General features: G+C 35.4%; 1 protein-coding gene across 1 annotated transcript in view; it reads right to left on the bottom strand.

Annotated features, from left to right (window-relative positions):
* Positions 1–16,634, bottom strand: part of SHOC1 (shortage in chiasmata 1) — a 70,939-nt gene that overhangs the window by 10,793 nt on the left and 43,512 nt on the right. Inside the window, exons 13-23 of the mRNA XM_067316018.1 lie at positions 15,989–16,444; positions 12,499–12,621; positions 10,330–10,506; positions 8,017–8,124; positions 5,953–6,225; positions 5,663–5,697; positions 3,979–4,029; positions 3,245–3,317; positions 1,726–1,795; positions 1,051–1,229; positions 422–527 (exon numbers count right to left, since the gene is read on the bottom strand). Of these exons, the coding sequence (XP_067172119.1) occupies positions 422–527; positions 1,051–1,229; positions 1,726–1,795; positions 3,245–3,317; positions 3,979–4,029; positions 5,663–5,697; positions 5,953–6,225; positions 8,017–8,124; positions 10,330–10,506; positions 12,499–12,621; positions 15,989–16,444 (1,651 nt within the window). The remainder of the gene's footprint in view (positions 1–421; positions 528–1,050; positions 1,230–1,725; positions 1,796–3,244; positions 3,318–3,978; positions 4,030–5,662; positions 5,698–5,952; positions 6,226–8,016; positions 8,125–10,329; positions 10,507–12,498; positions 12,622–15,988; positions 16,445–16,634) is intronic.

Here is a 16,634-nt window from a genome sequence, read left to right as displayed (position 1 = left end):
GTTTTAGTTTGTACTTTTTTAGCAGAGCACTGATTGCTAAAATAAAAAAAAAGAAGAAGAAGAATTAAAAACAAACTAATAATACAAACTCTTTGAAGCAAAGGAAGCATTCAAACAAAAATGTTTTGTGTCCAAATTGTTATTTTCAGGAAAAGGTAGATAATTTAAAAAGTTGTTTTGATTAAAAGTGCCAGCTCATCATTAAAATTAACAAATTGGCTAATTTTGCTCTGGTGGACATTTCTGTGAACCTACAGAATTAAGCTATCAACTTCAGTACAAAAATTATCTTGTTGTCTCTTGCAATGTTAATATTATAATTGCAGTAATGTGTAGATACCTTATAGCCAAATAGATGATGCATGTCCTGGAAAATGGAAAACAAATAGTCAATAAAATTAAATAGGTCATTTTCACTCACTTGGTTTCCAAAAGCTGAAGGATATCTGGCACGTTAACAAGTCCTTCAGATGTCAGAAATACATAAGGAATCTGCACCTCCAGAAGAAAGGAATCACAGTGATCCCCTAAAACATTTTGTATACATAAGGTAATAGTTTCATAAGTAGAAAATTAAAAATATATTTTTAAAGCTATATCCATTTTATTATGGATATATCTTTTAAAAATGCAGCTGCTTATTCAACCCTATAAAAATGCATCCATTTTATGCTTTCTATGAATAAGACTCTTCTGAATCCTTTTCAGACTAAGATGTAACTTCTGTTCCTTCAGATTTGCAGCAACAAGCCCCTATAGTGAGGCATGGATACAGCTTGCATCAACTCTAAACAACCTACAAAAGTCTTTTGTAAGAGATCACCAACCTTTACTACTACATCCCAGCCAAAATAAAGAACAGCACCTTCCTATCTTGCTGTACAGTTGAAGAGATACACCAGTTCTGTTTGCTTAGCTTTAGCCTTCAGAATTTATTACCATTCTCTTCCACAGGTGCATGAATTAACTATTTTAGACAATACAAAATGCTTTGCTTTCAGATGCCAGACCAACTGTTTATGTATTATTACAATACTGGAGAGCACTTACCCATTAGTATTGTTTCAGGGAGGGTGGTTTTAAAAGTCATGTAAGTAATATTCAGATTTTTGCACAGATTTTTCCAGCAAGAGTTCTCAGAATAATCATATTCCATCACTAATGAGAAGTGTGTCCAAGGGAAGTCTGCTCCAATATGCTGATTATGTACAATAACACAGGAATATCTACTGAAGCTTAAAAAAAAAAACAAAAAAAAAATTTAAGAAACCTATGTTCATGTATAATTACTGCCAGAAAAAAATCAACATATTTTTACTTTGAAGTGACATTGTTTAAAGCCTATTTACAAAAGAGAAGGTATCCTTCCTGAATTTAAAAACTGTAATTTCCTTTTTCACTTTCCCTTCCCACTCCAATTATCTACCTAAAATATTCCTATTTTCCTGCAATTTCATAATCCGGAATTATCACAATCCTATAGCCTTTTTTCCTCATTGAGGAGTCTTTCTAAAACATTTAGGACTGATAGCAGTGGAAGCTCCTGTCAGCCCTATACCTAAGCATTTTACTTGAGTTTGGCCAAACTTCTCACCTTTCAGAATGGAGTTCTAGCTCCATATTCTGAAATTTTTACTCTAGACTGGGCACTTGCATGGAAATGAACAGAAGTTTCACTAAAGTTAGCTTCAGGCTACATCCTTAAAAATCAGCAATTTAACTTACTTGCTTATGATATCTTTACAACCTAAAAAAGCTCCTTTTTTCTCAGTATTCAAATCCATGGCTTTTAAACCTGCATAAAAAGAATTAAAGCCTTAATCAAATAAATGAGTTTCTGCTGGCATAAATCAATGCACAGCAATAAGCAATAAATGTGGAACAACACAGACTATTTAAATTCTATGAATTACACTGTCTGTCTTGAGAAAGTCCTACATAATTTCAGTTTGTATTGCACTGGCAAGTATAATGATTTGGAGACTTCCATTTTTGAGCCCAAGGAAGAAGTAAGGCTAAACTAGTTTGTACTCAAGTAATACTTCTGAGCAACTTTAAATGAGAAATCGAAGACTAGTGCAAAACAAAGCATTTTTTGCCCCTTAAAGTTAATCTTTTAAATTCCTTTACACTGCCTGTATAATTCAAGTTACAAAAATATGACTGGAAGATGCAGCTAATAAGGGATATTTGAGTAATACAAATGCCTCTCCTCAAAAGTTTAGTTAGTTGGATTGATCTGTGTTTGTAACCAAGTCTTAAAATGTTAAAACAATCCAAATAATTTTCACTAGATGTTATTGTAATTATTGAAAACATTGACAAGACGCCTCTTCCTTTCAAAACATTCTAAAAGACAGGATTTCTATCTTTTAAGAGCACAGGAAATTTAACCTTATTTTGAAAGGAAAAGAACAATACAACATATGACATTGTTGATACGGCTCAATCAAGCAGGACCTATAAAAATGGGTTTAAAAAAAAATATGAAGGAAAGAGTCAGTAGGCTTCCCTAGGCATAAGTACAGGCTCAAGTAACAATCTTACTGAAACGTTTGTTTTGCCAGCTGAATCTCTGATGATGAAAAACCTTGTACAAAAATTATTCATAGGTAAAATGATCAACTGGTCTAAGTGTTGGTTGGGTTAGTGGGCCTGGGAAACAGGAAACTTTTTTGAGTTTAGTAGACCAGTACAGCTTATGCTTACACATTCAGCAAATTAACAAACAAGGTCAGCAATAGATGGCTAAGGGAAGTCATGACATGCACCTACTACTCAATTAGGGTTTTATGTTAGGAAGCTTAGTTAAGACTTCCGAATTTGCCTTGGATTGCTGTTACGAAGCATATAAAGAAGAAAAATTATGACCGCTGCTTGGCCAAAAAAAGGGACAACCGACTGAGAGAACTGATGCAATCATAATTAGGCAAAGGACTGCCCACAGCTCTGTGTGTTCTGTTAAACAAATCTTTGACTTGACAGATGAGCTATCATTGCTCTTCCAGGGGAAGACATCATACCAGAACTCTTAATCAGGGGAAACTAAAATGACAAGAAAGAAAAAAAGGAAGATGGAAGAGTCAGGAGACAGAAAACAGTTAGAAAAGTATATAGAAAGGTGTCTGAGGAAGAGAAAAAGAAGTGACACACGCAAAAAACATGTAAGCAGGAATGTAGTGAAACACAGAATGAAAACCACTTTCCTCATCTTTCAAGAACAGATGCAAAAAACATCATTTACCTTCCACTGTAGATAAACTGTGAATGAGGGCAGCTTTTTCTCTATCAGAGTCCATTCTTGTTATGATTAGTATCTGAAAGAAGGCAAGTAAAAGAAAATGTAAAAATTGTACTTTCAGTCTGCATACATCCTTCTTCCTCCTTTGCACAGAAAATACAAGACTGACGTAGCAGAGAGCAAAAATGTAAACTTCAGAATTTTCCAGAAGAATGATAAGTGTATGTGCATATTATTACAAGAGTTGGAGAAATGATACTACAAAAGACCTCAGTACCAGAATTCAAGAACAAAGCTGTTCTGGAAGAAATCTTAAACCTGAACATTTAATTCAAAGCAAAACACTATTTAAAGATATTTTCTAAAGACATTTACCACATTATTAATGTCACACTAGAGAGATTACTGTTGCCATAGAGTGATTATGGGAAAGGGTGAGATTTTCAGACCAATATGATACCCTTATTGAGGCAAAACTTAAACTGAAGACATCAGAAAGTTAGCCTGCAAGATGGCGATGAAGTGGAGGGAGGTACTAGATGTACTGCTGAACTAATTGGCAAGATTTTCCAGACTGTAAATGGAATGCACTGAATTGCACTGAGTGTACTGCTAAAGATAGTTTATCTCTGTGACTCATTTAATACTTCTGCTGAAGATGAAAACTTTGAAAAGAATTACAATCTACCAAATTGCAGATACTTTTTAAAAGAATTGCTATTGGAGAAAGGGATTACCTTGTCCAACAATTCAAATGACACAAACTGAACTTGTGCTGTATTATCACACTATGTAAAGAAGCATATGTACACACAGAGGACTTACACCATACCTTCTGTTTCAGACAGGATGAGATTTGAATCATTTATGCCATTTTATAGGCCCTTTTCATAGTACATGCCATGGACTAGATGTTTAAGAAGGGACATGGCATTTCTAACTCTAAGACTTACAAGCCCAAGAAAATTATTTATGTAAATGTTAACACTATGCAAGACCTTGTCATAGAAGAACTCCTGGGTATCAGTCTGTGTGATAAGCTTTAAGTAGGCATCTATTTCCATATGTTACACAGAACAGACACCGGGCAAATCATTTCAAAGCAGAAGTTTTGAACAGGCTGCATTTTAAAATGCTGACCTGCTCTTTCATGTACCATCCAACATTGTACTTATTACATCTGGTTGTGAGCTAGATAGTATTTTAGTGATATTCTCTTTCTACATAATCACGAGTACAAATGATAAGGAAATAAAAAGTAAAGCCCAGAAGCTTATTTCAAATATGTTTATTCTATTCTGTTAGCAACTTTTTGCTTGCAAGGCAACTTCCCATTATAATCCTGCATCAATGCAAATTTTGGCTAATAAAAGTATAACCAGATTATCATATTTCACATCACATTAACCGATGTTGATGTGATGTGATAGAACAGGAAATGGCTTATGTAATGCAACTTTTACTTCTCATTAAAACAGGAATATTCCTTCTGTCTATTCTGGGTCATTGAATTCTGTCTCTGAATATAAGTGAATAGTACACAGTCTTAAAATTGTGAATAAAATTACATATACTCTTAGATTGCATAAGTACACATGTATGACCGTGTTTAAGTCATGCAAGCCATACAAAACTGAGGAGAGTTATATGCTTTTAAAAATCAAATCTAGTGGAGTTCAGAAGCAAAAGAAAATTATCACTGGGCTGAGATGCAGACAGTAAAGTTGTCCTATGTACCCTAGTACAGCATAAACCCTAGTATCAGAAAGCAAAATGTGTTACTCTCTTAAGGTGAAGAAAATAATGCCAAAGGCAGCTTAGAGGGGGTACTGAAAGGCTGACACCAAAAACAACCGACAACATTTTCTTTGGTTGCTTCATCTTCATTTTAATTTCTGAAATGGTGTACAGTAAGCTCTTCTATTTTTCTTTTCAGGAAAATTATATCAAAATGTGTCCAGAGCTCTTAGTGCAATTCTTTTAACAGAAATTAAAGAAGAAGAAAGCTCCAGAAATGGAGTATGGAAAGGAATTATAATATATGAAAGTAAAATGTTTTGTCTGAGTGTTCAGCAGCATAAATTCTATTGCAAACAGCACATTCAGGAAAATATATATTTCCCCTGTTTTCATTATGTGATAAATATTCTATAAGTAAAATAATAAACAAGCTGCCAAGGTAAATAGTGTTTTGTACTGCACTGTATCACCTAAAATATTCATATATCCCGAAAAAAAATGTATCTCTGGATAACTTGAATTTCCTTGATAACTCTATCTTCTATGTAACTATCTTTTATCGGTATTTGCCTTTTATGTAATGGCAGGAAACTGGCCTGATACAGAGGTCAAGCAGAGGTGTCTAGGTGACAAAATGCATACATTCCACTGTGTGTGCACAAGTACACAATCCTGACTTGCCTTTTGATTTCTTTGCACCAGAAGAAGATTGAGGCCTTCAAACAGGAAGTTATAATTTTCAAAAAGTGATGTGGTACAGTATACTTAATGAACTAAAAACACCTGCAATAATATAAGACCCTTGCAATGTTAAAACCATATGTAGGTTATTTCACTCTTGCAGCAAAGGAGATTCAGCGAAACATAAATCTGTGTTGCTCCTAATAGAGGTCCTAAACTTTATGTTACCCAAATTTAACAAAGAGTGTGAATTAGAAAGCTAATTATAAGACTGCCTTCCATAAACTAACCCTTGTTGAAAGAAATTGGTTTGATAATTATTGCTATAGTTTGGCACAATTTTGTTTGCTTAGAAAATGTATTTATATTGTTAACCTTAACACTGCATTCCTCTCTATTACTTTGCATGCAATTTAGCATTTGACACTGAAGTGCTGTTATTTTGGGATTGGTTTCATGCTTTTTCTGGCTGCTGTACTGTACAATCTTCAACTGCCTCCAAATTTTGTCCAAACAGGATTCTAAGATGTTTTTATAGATATCCTTCGCCTTGGACAAATATCCTGTTAAAAAAGCAACAAAAAAAAGTAATTGTAGTGACAAAAGATATTTGCCATGGTTTGTATCTAATCTACATTTCAAGCTAAAGTTTACATGAAGGTAACTCACACAGAAAAGCTGAAAATTTAATGACTAACCAGTATGGAAGAACATTACTATTAATCAGGTACGGAAGTGGCCTTTAGAAAATTGCTGTATCTCCTGCAATATCTGCTGTATGATTCCACCCAGAATCATAGAACATCACATTCTAGAGCTGCACATACCAGAATTGTACTCTTATATTGAACTAGCCTATACCTAGACTACTAAATTAGCTTATGCTAAATTGCAACTTTGTTTATATTCCCCACTCTCCAAAACTTTACTTCACCTGTGGCTTTCACCAGTTTGTTCATACTATCACAACTATTTCTCAGCAGACAGATATCCCTGAGTGATGTGTTTTGTGTATAAACAGAGAACAATGCCTGGGATATTTGAAATGTATAAACAAAATACATTTCTAAAATATACACGTGCTGAATGTTAGCATAACCTCACAACATAAGAGGACTAAAGGGTATCTCACTATTTGTTTACTCAGTATCTGGTTCAATTTTTAAAAATTTTCTCAGATTATTTTTAGTTGTGCAAAGTTTCCTGCTGCAGATGTTGCTGGGATTTGGAAGGACAGGTGCTGTGTAATCAAGAAATAGCATGTAGGAGTGCTTTGGCTAAAACATGATCACTAGCTGAGGAGAAGAAACTTTGTCTCCCTGTCATCCTGCTAGTTTGTTAAAAGTAATCTCAGAAAAAAATTCTGCTGAGAATTCTACTTTCATATTCATTTTACATTTTTCTTCCCACTCTTTTATTGCTAGAAATATTTAAGTGAATACAAAATCTTCTCCCCCCTCTCCTCCCAGTTCAGTTTACTACAGTTATTTTCCCTTTTAAGTCAGTTTTAAAGAAACATCCTCCTTCAAGGGATAATTCAGAGAGACTAATGTTAGGTGCTCTGAACTGCCATCTAGTGTGCCTCTCCTTCCATATACACAGACGGAGTCTAACTTTCTCAGGGCATTCATAAAAGCTGACTTTATACCCTTATGAATCTATTCTGATACATCTATGTGAAAATTCATAATACATAGCTATGCAAATTTGACAAGCATAGTATAAAATTAGGTGCTAAAAATTGTCATATCAGATTGTCAAATGTGATTAACATAATAGCAGAAAGCTGAAAAAAGCTTCTGTGTGAGCTCAATGATAAGAATTAAACTCTAACTTCAAAACCCCCACCCCCAAGATAAGTTAAATAATATTTTATATTTTGCTTAAAACGCTCTCAGCTCCAAGTACTTCATCTCCAAGTAGTCTATGAATATTTTTAGGTAGAAATTGTTCCACACACTCAGGGGGTGGATTGTAAAAACAACGAGGACCTGTCATTTTTGCATGATTCTCAGTTTCCAGACAGAGATTCCAACATAAATTTGTCTTCTGAAAGACAGCGAGAAAACACATTATGTATGTGGATGAAGTTCCCACGAATGTTTCTTAGGCAGAGGGAGTAAAAACATAAATAGTGAAGTGAGCACACCCACTACCAACATACAATCTGTAGTGAATTCACATCTAAGATGGAAGAGAAAAAGGGAAGCAAAGGGGTCTGGAAAACATATTGAAGCTATGTTGGAAGTTTACTGATGACAAATAACCACAGCTTAAAAACATGAAGGAATGACTGCAGAATACACACCAAGCATTGGGATTCTGGGTAGTATTTTTCACTTTTAAAAACAAACCTAATGCTGTGTCCAAGCCACATGTTAAAAGAAGGTCTCGAACGGTCACCAACAGATGCACCAGAGCAGCATGTCTGAACAGCATGGTCTCTTTCTCATCTATTTTACCTTTAAAAATAGAAGACACAGGTGTGGTCTGTATAAAATTTCAAAAATTATGCTATACGTATGTAAGCATCTTAAAAGATCTTGATATTTCAGAATTTTAGTTAAACACAATTAAGCAGATAGGAAGGCTGGATGTGATGGTGATGGCAAGTGACTATGAAATGGCAGAACCTTTCCCTTGTCATCTGACTCAGAGCAAGCAACACACAGGGAGGTGTTTTTGAAAGATGTGGAGAGATACACCGTGTATGCTGGAGGAGTGGATAATAGTTCCCATAGGTCTGCCAGTAAATCCCCACTGACACATGGATTCCAGTAAGAGAAACTTCAAATATGCATGGAAATGGATAAATTACCTGTCCTTTAGGCCCTCTGTACAAGCCCAACTGTTCATGTTACTATTTCCTCACCTAACAAGGCAAATCACTAAAATTTTCAATGACACCACAATTCCATCTAACCAGTTTTCCAACCATTTCAGAACTCTTCCCAAGAAACCAAAATGACAGATTATTTGCTAGCTAATAAGCAATTTTAAAACAATGGTAACCTCATATGGAACTTTTCATTAAAATTTAAACTATAAATTTTAAACCTACATTCTTTATAGGAAGTGGTTTCAATCCAGCTAGTCTTCACATATAGCATTCCTATTGTCCTACAATGATCCAGGTCTTAACTTATGATATCACCTTTCCCACACCTAATTAATGTTTCCTGATGAGAATCTTAATCATCTTTGAGAAGGTAGATTTGGAGGATGTCTTAGATCCACTGAGTAAATCAAACAATTTATGGAATACAGGGTATTCTGTATCCATTCTGAATAAACCTGCAAGGATCTTACTGAACAGTGAGGAAATACTAGTCTGAAGAAGGAAGGCATTTTGGGGAACTACAACCATGAGGTGGTGCCACTCATTATCTTAAGAAAGGAAAGATGTGAATGCTACAGACTAAGTGGACTTAAGAAAAGAAAGTAGATTTCAGGATACTAAAAAAATATATGGGAAGATAAATGACTAGAGCTGATTAAGGAATTAGTCAGAGATGCACTATTACACAGAGAAATGTTAGCTAACTCTGAACAAATCCTTTTGTGTACTGCGATTAATATAGCTTTTAGTTCAAAAAGACAAGTGAAGCACTTAGGAAGGAAAAATCAAACTTTTAAGTACAAATTTGGAAGAATTAGAGAGAAACAGACAAAGACCTTGACACTGTGTTGTACCAAAACAAAAGAAGTGATTGTTCCTCTGTATCAGTGACGGTGCTAAAGCTGAAGGACTGTGTCCAATTCTTGTCACTGCTCGCCATAAATATTTAAAAAACAAGTGCAGAATACAGAACATTTAGAATGAAAACAACAAGACAGTAAGAAAACATATTTTATGAAAAAAGACTGGAGAACTTGGTGATATTTAGTGTAAAAGAAAAGACCAGCAGAGCTATAATAGTCTTCTAATACATCATAACTACGCTGTGAAACAATTGTTTTCTATGTTCATTGGGGAAGTAAGAATGAAAAAAAACAGTGTACTTTGAAGTAAAGAGGAATTAGATTGGATACAACACAGGTATTTAAAAACAGGGAAGTTTGTGGACTCTTCTGTATATTTATACAAATATTCATTAGGAATGGACTGGGTATGTTAGCATCTCCCTCATCTCTATGTTTCTATGAATCCTCCAGAAAGAAAATTCTTCTTTTCATCTATAAGGTTTGCATAGGCCAGATGATAGGAGAGAAATGAAGTTGGAAAGAAACTAAATGAATGATATTCTCCTCTTTTCTAACCTGGCCTAGCATTTTTCATTTATTTTCCCTGTAATCATGCAGACACGACAAAAAATAGCTATTAAACAGGAAGAAATAACAAAAACACATGCAGACCTTTTGTTTTAAATTCTAGCATAAAAAAATATTTAAACATTGTTTGATGTATGAGCAACATTTCTTAAGCATACCTAAAACATCCTTAGAAACTCAATTAGAACACTTTTTTGTAATATTTACGTTAATAAATGTAATACTAAGGAAACAAATTATTTTGGAAATAAAAGAGCTAATCAATTACTGTATCCCCATATGACAAACTGCTGAAAGCCCATCATTAATTTATCAAACATTGTGAATCATTTGTCACCAGGTAAACCTGTATTAGTATTGCAGAAGAAAAACATCCAGATTTTCTACAAACGTACCTTCTTTAAAGTGATCACTTATCACTTTCTCCTGCTGTTTTAGGAAAAACCTTGTGTGGTCAAATTTAATGTTGATAAAGCTCCAGTTTACAGCTGCAAGTATGCCCAGATGTGTCAAATCTTTTAGAATGGGTGCAGCAGCAGCTTCCAAGAGACAGTATGCTTGGCATTGGCTTTCTGGATAACACAACAAAGAAAACATTGCAATAGAGTCTGGATTCACATACTACTATTGGACAAGAATATATTACTGAACAAAAAAGGCCTAGCAAATTGCAAGGAGCACCATCTTCTTTGCGAAAGCTATAACTTAAACAGAAAAAAAGATGCTCACAGGGAGCCTCCTGCGTCACAGAATTAAGTCACTCCTCAAAACATACAGCTGTCTTATTCTATTCTATGTCTATTTCATAAAGTGACTAAACTCCATCTTTAAAAGTTACGATTTTCTACCCTTGAAACTCCCACTAAGACTGTACTATTACTTCTTCGTTTTACAACCTTCTTCTATTTTGTAGTCTAAACTTATTCTTAGTCCATTTGATATCCATTTATTACTATAACTTTGACTTCAACAGCCCTTCTCCTTCACTGATATTTAACTTCTAATGTCTTTGTTTAGCAAGGCTAAGCCAGCCAAGCTCTTAGTCTCATCATTCTTTCATGCTAGCAGTTCTTAATAGCTTCTGAGTGGGTATTTTGTAATTCCTTCTAAATTACAATTGAGTTTCTTGCTATTAGAATCCATGACAACAAAGTGACAGAGCTGTTTAATGCTGAATGAGTAGAAAGGGATGTTCTTTTCCGCAGGGAAATAGGTCAGACTCCTCAGTACCAACTTTTTAATGTACTCACCATTATAGCTTAGTTCATCATATCAACAAGATCAGAACTCTGTGATTCTTCATTTTCAATGATTTACTACTTTTTTAAAAAATACATCCAACTTACCTATACAGTCATCCAATTTGACTAGCAGCTGACTTCACTTAGTCATTGCACTATTTCCTAAGAACAATTAATTAGCTCATATTTTTAAGCATTCTAAAAAAAAGGTGTATATCATTATATCCAGGTTTTCATCCTTTCTGGAATTCGGTCAGATGCTATAGTATTATGGAAGCATTCTTGTATTAATGTATCATTTTCTTTTCAAAGCATACTTCCAGTCATGTATCTTTACAGTTCTATTGTTAAGAAAAACGCCTGTGTGAATCTTTCTAACCTCTGTTTTGTCTATAGATTGTTTTCGAGAAAGATTTCTTTCCTTCATGTGCAAGGCTATGATGGATCCTTCATTTCAAGGATTGTTATAGGACATTCAAGCCCATTAAATATTATCTTTGCAAAATGATAGTTTTGTTTTGACTGCTGAAAAGCTTTAAATTTTTTTTTCAGTTGCATTAAAGGAGCCTTGTTCCCAAAATTGTAGAAACAACCATTAAAAAGTAAGTTTACAGCCATGATGTGATACTTCATAAACCCATTTCACAATTGGAAACAGATGAAAATACTGCTCATGTCTTTTACTGGCTCTGTGAAGGAGACTTTCCTTAAGCAAATGGGTAATGTGAATGTATTTCCATGCAAAACCAATCTATACCAGGCCTAAAACTTTCTTGTACTGGCTGTGCTTACATTAGGGCTGTAAAATACCATGGATGAACACCTTCTAGGTACTTCTCCACCATTTCTACTGCCCAGCAATGCAAAATTTATTATTCTGAGTGCATATTTCTTGATATAATGCCTTGAAAAGTAAAACAGCAAGAGTTCATTGGGTAATGTTCAATAACCTACTGAATAAAGTCATATTGGATTGTTACTGTTCTAAAGACATTTCCTACCAAAATCTCTGTTATTCTCCTTCCATCTCCAATTCTCTCATTTAGGCTGCCAGAAAAAAAATGCAGATTAATAATTTGGAGGGACAGATCGGCATGAAAAGGTGACTTAGTTTGGGCATAAGTCAAAAGGCAGTACTTTTCAGTCTGTGTATGATCTGTATCAAAATAAATACCCACCTATTTTGAAGGTTTCCAGTCATAAGCAACAGACACTAAGCCTAACAATTTCCACATTTGTTTTGTGTGAGTGGATATGATTTAATATAAAATTCTATTATACTGCAACGCTATCTAAGATAAAAGTTTTGGATATGCTGTATACCTGATGCTTGAATATTGACTGTGATGTTTTCATTTTCCTGCTCTGTTTTTTCTGTTGTTACAGTCTTGCAAACAGAACTGTCCTCTTTGTGAACATGCAAATGCTCTTCTTCAAGCTGCAGTACTAAATCATTAAATCACAGGTGAACATTTATATAGAAGTATCACAAGACCAGCTCAATTAATAAGAAAACCGTTTCACATATGACTGCATGAAAATAACTTTTCAAATGAAGTAGTTTCAATGGCACACATTACAATTTTTTTCATGAACTTCTTTACTGTCCTCATGTGCCTGTATACTCTGGAAAGAGCACCATAATTCAGGGAGTAGGTGATGTTTCCCAAGAAGTCAGGTGCTGTCAGCCACCTCTTTCTTTGGCCAAAGGTACAGAGCCAGGAAAAGGAGATGTTAAGGAGCTGTTACTGTGGCTCTGCAGTATAGCTCTAGAGTGAAGCTCAGATGACTATATATAGAGAAAACACGCACAAGAGCAAGTAAGCTGCTGCTAACTATAACGAGCTCAGTTAAACTAAGAAAAATACATCAGTGGTATGGGTAGAGAATGTTAGATACCATGAGTGACCCAGAATGAACATGGAAGCTGCAAATGTCAGAAAAAAGAAGGAAATTGCATATTGAAAAGAACCTGTTTTCACTTCTTACAGCTATCTTTTGCAACTCTCTAGTATCTCAACAGCTTGCTCCCGTCTTCCTTATAAATATGTATTCACCAGCTACAGCTTCTTCCCGCAAAGATGCCTTTGGCAGCTCTACCTCTTTATTTCTGAGAGGGGTTGTGGCTGGATAGGTAGCTCCAAAACATTACTGATTATTTTTAGCTATGAACTCCAGTTTCCTCAGTAAACAAACTGATAGAAGAAAAACATAAACTCAACACTTTTTTAGATTAAGTTAAAAAACCTTCCTGCTTTTGAAAAGCTATACAGGGTTCAAAATTGGGTCAATAAATTATTTTTACTACACTACTCCCTTATATTTTCTAAACTAAATATTATACAGAATGACATCTTTAAAAAATAAGCTAAAAAAACCCCAGCCCTAGAAACAGTATTGTCATTTCTTTTCTTCAACTAATTTTAGAAACACCCTTAATAAGAAATACTAATTCTTACAAAGAATATAAAATAATTTACATGATTTCTACATCACTGTGCTAAGAGCTATACATTTGAATGGGTTCTCTATATACCAGACATCACTGATCTGCAGTAATGGGGTGTACCTGTAAACATATATCTTTTTATACTACATTTAACTTGCTTAAACCTCCGCAAGCCTATTTGCCTTTTATTTCTAAATGAAACATAGTTTGCCTTTTAACACAGTCATGGTTTTCTTTTTAGGAGATGCAGTTCTGCTCAGAGTTCACTAGAGGGTAACATAAGACTTCAGTTCAGATATCTTGATCTTTAAAAAGCAGGATTGTTGCTTTCTGAAGCCATGAAAGTTTTTTCATGTCTACGAGCATTAGTAACAGATGAATTTTACCCAGAAATAATCTGTTACGTAAGATTACATAAGCACATAGTTAAACAGATAACCTAATTATTACTGAAAATTTTTATGTAACAAATTCTTTTTATGCTGGGGCATATATCTCAAACAGAAAAAAGTTATTGTCAAAAATTCTGCTACACGAGGTCCAAGCCATGCCAAGTTTTCTTTTTAATACAACTTTACCACGGAGAGTGAATCTAGAAATGTGACATTGTCTCCCAATATTTTCTGTTACTTTATTTTTATTATATTTTCTGTTATACTTAATATACTTATATATATACATACATAGATATAGACACACATATATATACTTGATATGCTTATACTTTTGTCATACTTGTGTATACATGTGCATACTTCTGTAAAAATATACTATTATGACCTGGATGAAGGGACAGAGTGCACCCTCAGCAGGTTTGCAGATGATACCAAACTGGGAGGAGTGGCTGATACACCAGAGGGCTGTGCTGCCATTCAGAGAGACCTGGACAGGCTGGAGAGGTGGGCAGAGAGGAACCTCCTGAAGTTCAACAAAGGCAAGTGCAGGGGCCTACACCTGGGGAGGAATAACCCCATGCACCAGTACAGGCTGGGGGTTGACCTGCTGGAAAGCAGCTCTGCCGAGAAGGACCTGGGAGTGCTGGGGGACAACAAGTTGACCACAAGCCAGCAATGTGTCCTTGAGGCAAAGGAGGCCAAAGGTGTCCTGAGCTGCAGGAGGAAGAGCGTTGCCAGCAAGTGGAGGGAGGTGATCCTTCCCTCTACTCCACCCTGCTGAGGCCACACCTGGAGTACCAAGTCTGATTCTGGGTTCCCCCATATGAGAGAGATGGAGCTACTGGAGCAAGTCCAGCAAAGGGCTACTACGATGATCAGGGTACTGGAGCATGTCTTCTGTGAGGAAAGGCTGAGAGAGCTGGGCCTGTTCAGCTTGGGCAAGACTGAGGGGGGGAAAACTTACCAACGCATTTAAATACCTGAAGGGAGGATTAAAGAGAAATGGGCCAGACTCTTCTCAGTGGTGCCCAGTGACAGGATGAAAAGCAACAGGCACAAACTGAAACACAGGAAGCTCTGCCTGAACATAAGGAAGCACTTTTTACTGTGAAGGTGACTGAGCACTGGAGCAGGTTGCCCAGAAAGACCGTGTGTGGCTTCTCCCTCCTCAGAGATACTGAAAATCATCTGGACACTGTCCTTGACAACCTGCTCTGGATGACCCTGCTTGAGCAGGTCGGTTGGACTAGCTGATCTCCAGAGGTCCCTTCCAACTTCAACCATTCTATGATTCTGTGAATACACCTTTTATTTTAACAAATATTCTTCTATTAAGAATATTCTTCTTAAAAATCTTCTGCTTCTTTTTCCTCACTCTTATTTTCTATACCTGCAATGCTCAACCTGAGAAGCCTGGCCTTACTTCATAAGCATTGCTATCAACGATACTAGGCCTGCAAACAACATTCTGTTTTAACACCTGTTTTGCCCCATTGTTTGATGGCGTTTTCACCATGATAAAAGGCTAAAACAGTTCTTTTCAGAGAAGAAACGTAACCTTTGGTCACTCTCTAGGCTATGCTGGTTCCACAATGCTAAGAGTAAATAGCAATTGGTAACTACTGTTTTTCTATGAAAGTCAGGAGACCTGATTCAGAACATGTGACCAGAACAGATCTTCTAGAGTAACAAAGTACCATTTAGAGTTGCTTTTCAGAAGACGACTAAACCCATATGCATATTTTATTAAAACAGACAAGCAAACTAACTAAAATATCTAAAGGAAAAAAACTAAAGGTATGATCCTTAAATGAAAATTTGGCCACAAAAAAGACTGTAAAAATTTTACCATTGCCTCCAAGAACTTTTACTCCTGTGATTCTCTTAGCATGAACTAGTATCAATTTTAATTGGTGTAAGAGAACAGAATTCAAACTGGAATTATGCCATAATAAACTGGTTCACATACCCTTTTCAGGACTATCTATGTCATTTTTTTTCTCTCTTTGGGTGAACGTATGCTTAGATCTCAGCATGATAAAGTTGCTCAGAAGATCAGAATCATCATCATACCATGTTGCAGCTAGGGCAACTGATGATGGCTTTTGGTTCCTGGGTAAATCGTCTTGTTCGAAAGATACATCTTTATAGCTGACTGATTCAAGTGATTTGAAGATTTTCTTTTCTTGGTTTAAGAAATAAATAGGTTCTTCTACCTTACTCATTTGTATACTTTCTCCAGTAAGCTCTTCTATGGATGTATTTGCACTGCGTATTTTGACAGAAGATGCAGCACTCACATGCAGGGAAAAGTGCTTCCTTTTAATCTCAGGTGACATGTAAAGATCAGTTATTTTGTCCAACTGATGTTTTTCAGCAGAAAGCAATTCCTGGTTTGCCATGGAATTCTTTTCCTCAAGCCACCCTAAAAGATAAAATTTGATTTCTGCATTGCAACATGGATTTTTTTCCTTCTTGGTTGGAGTATACTATTTTGGATTGATTATAGAGAAAATATTTTTTTATTTCTTCTTTCTGCCTTCCCAGATTGTTAGAACCTACTTTTAGAACATTTGTGCTGATTCTTCCCATTTCAAAAATCTACAATGCTGAGA

This window comes from Apteryx mantelli, chromosome Z, assembly GCF_036417845.1.
Source record: "Apteryx mantelli isolate bAptMan1 chromosome Z, bAptMan1.hap1, whole genome shotgun sequence".
In the NCBI taxonomy this organism is placed as follows: domain Eukaryota; kingdom Metazoa; phylum Chordata; class Aves; order Apterygiformes; family Apterygidae; genus Apteryx; species Apteryx mantelli.
This window is presented reverse-complemented; position numbering and strand designations above follow the sequence as displayed.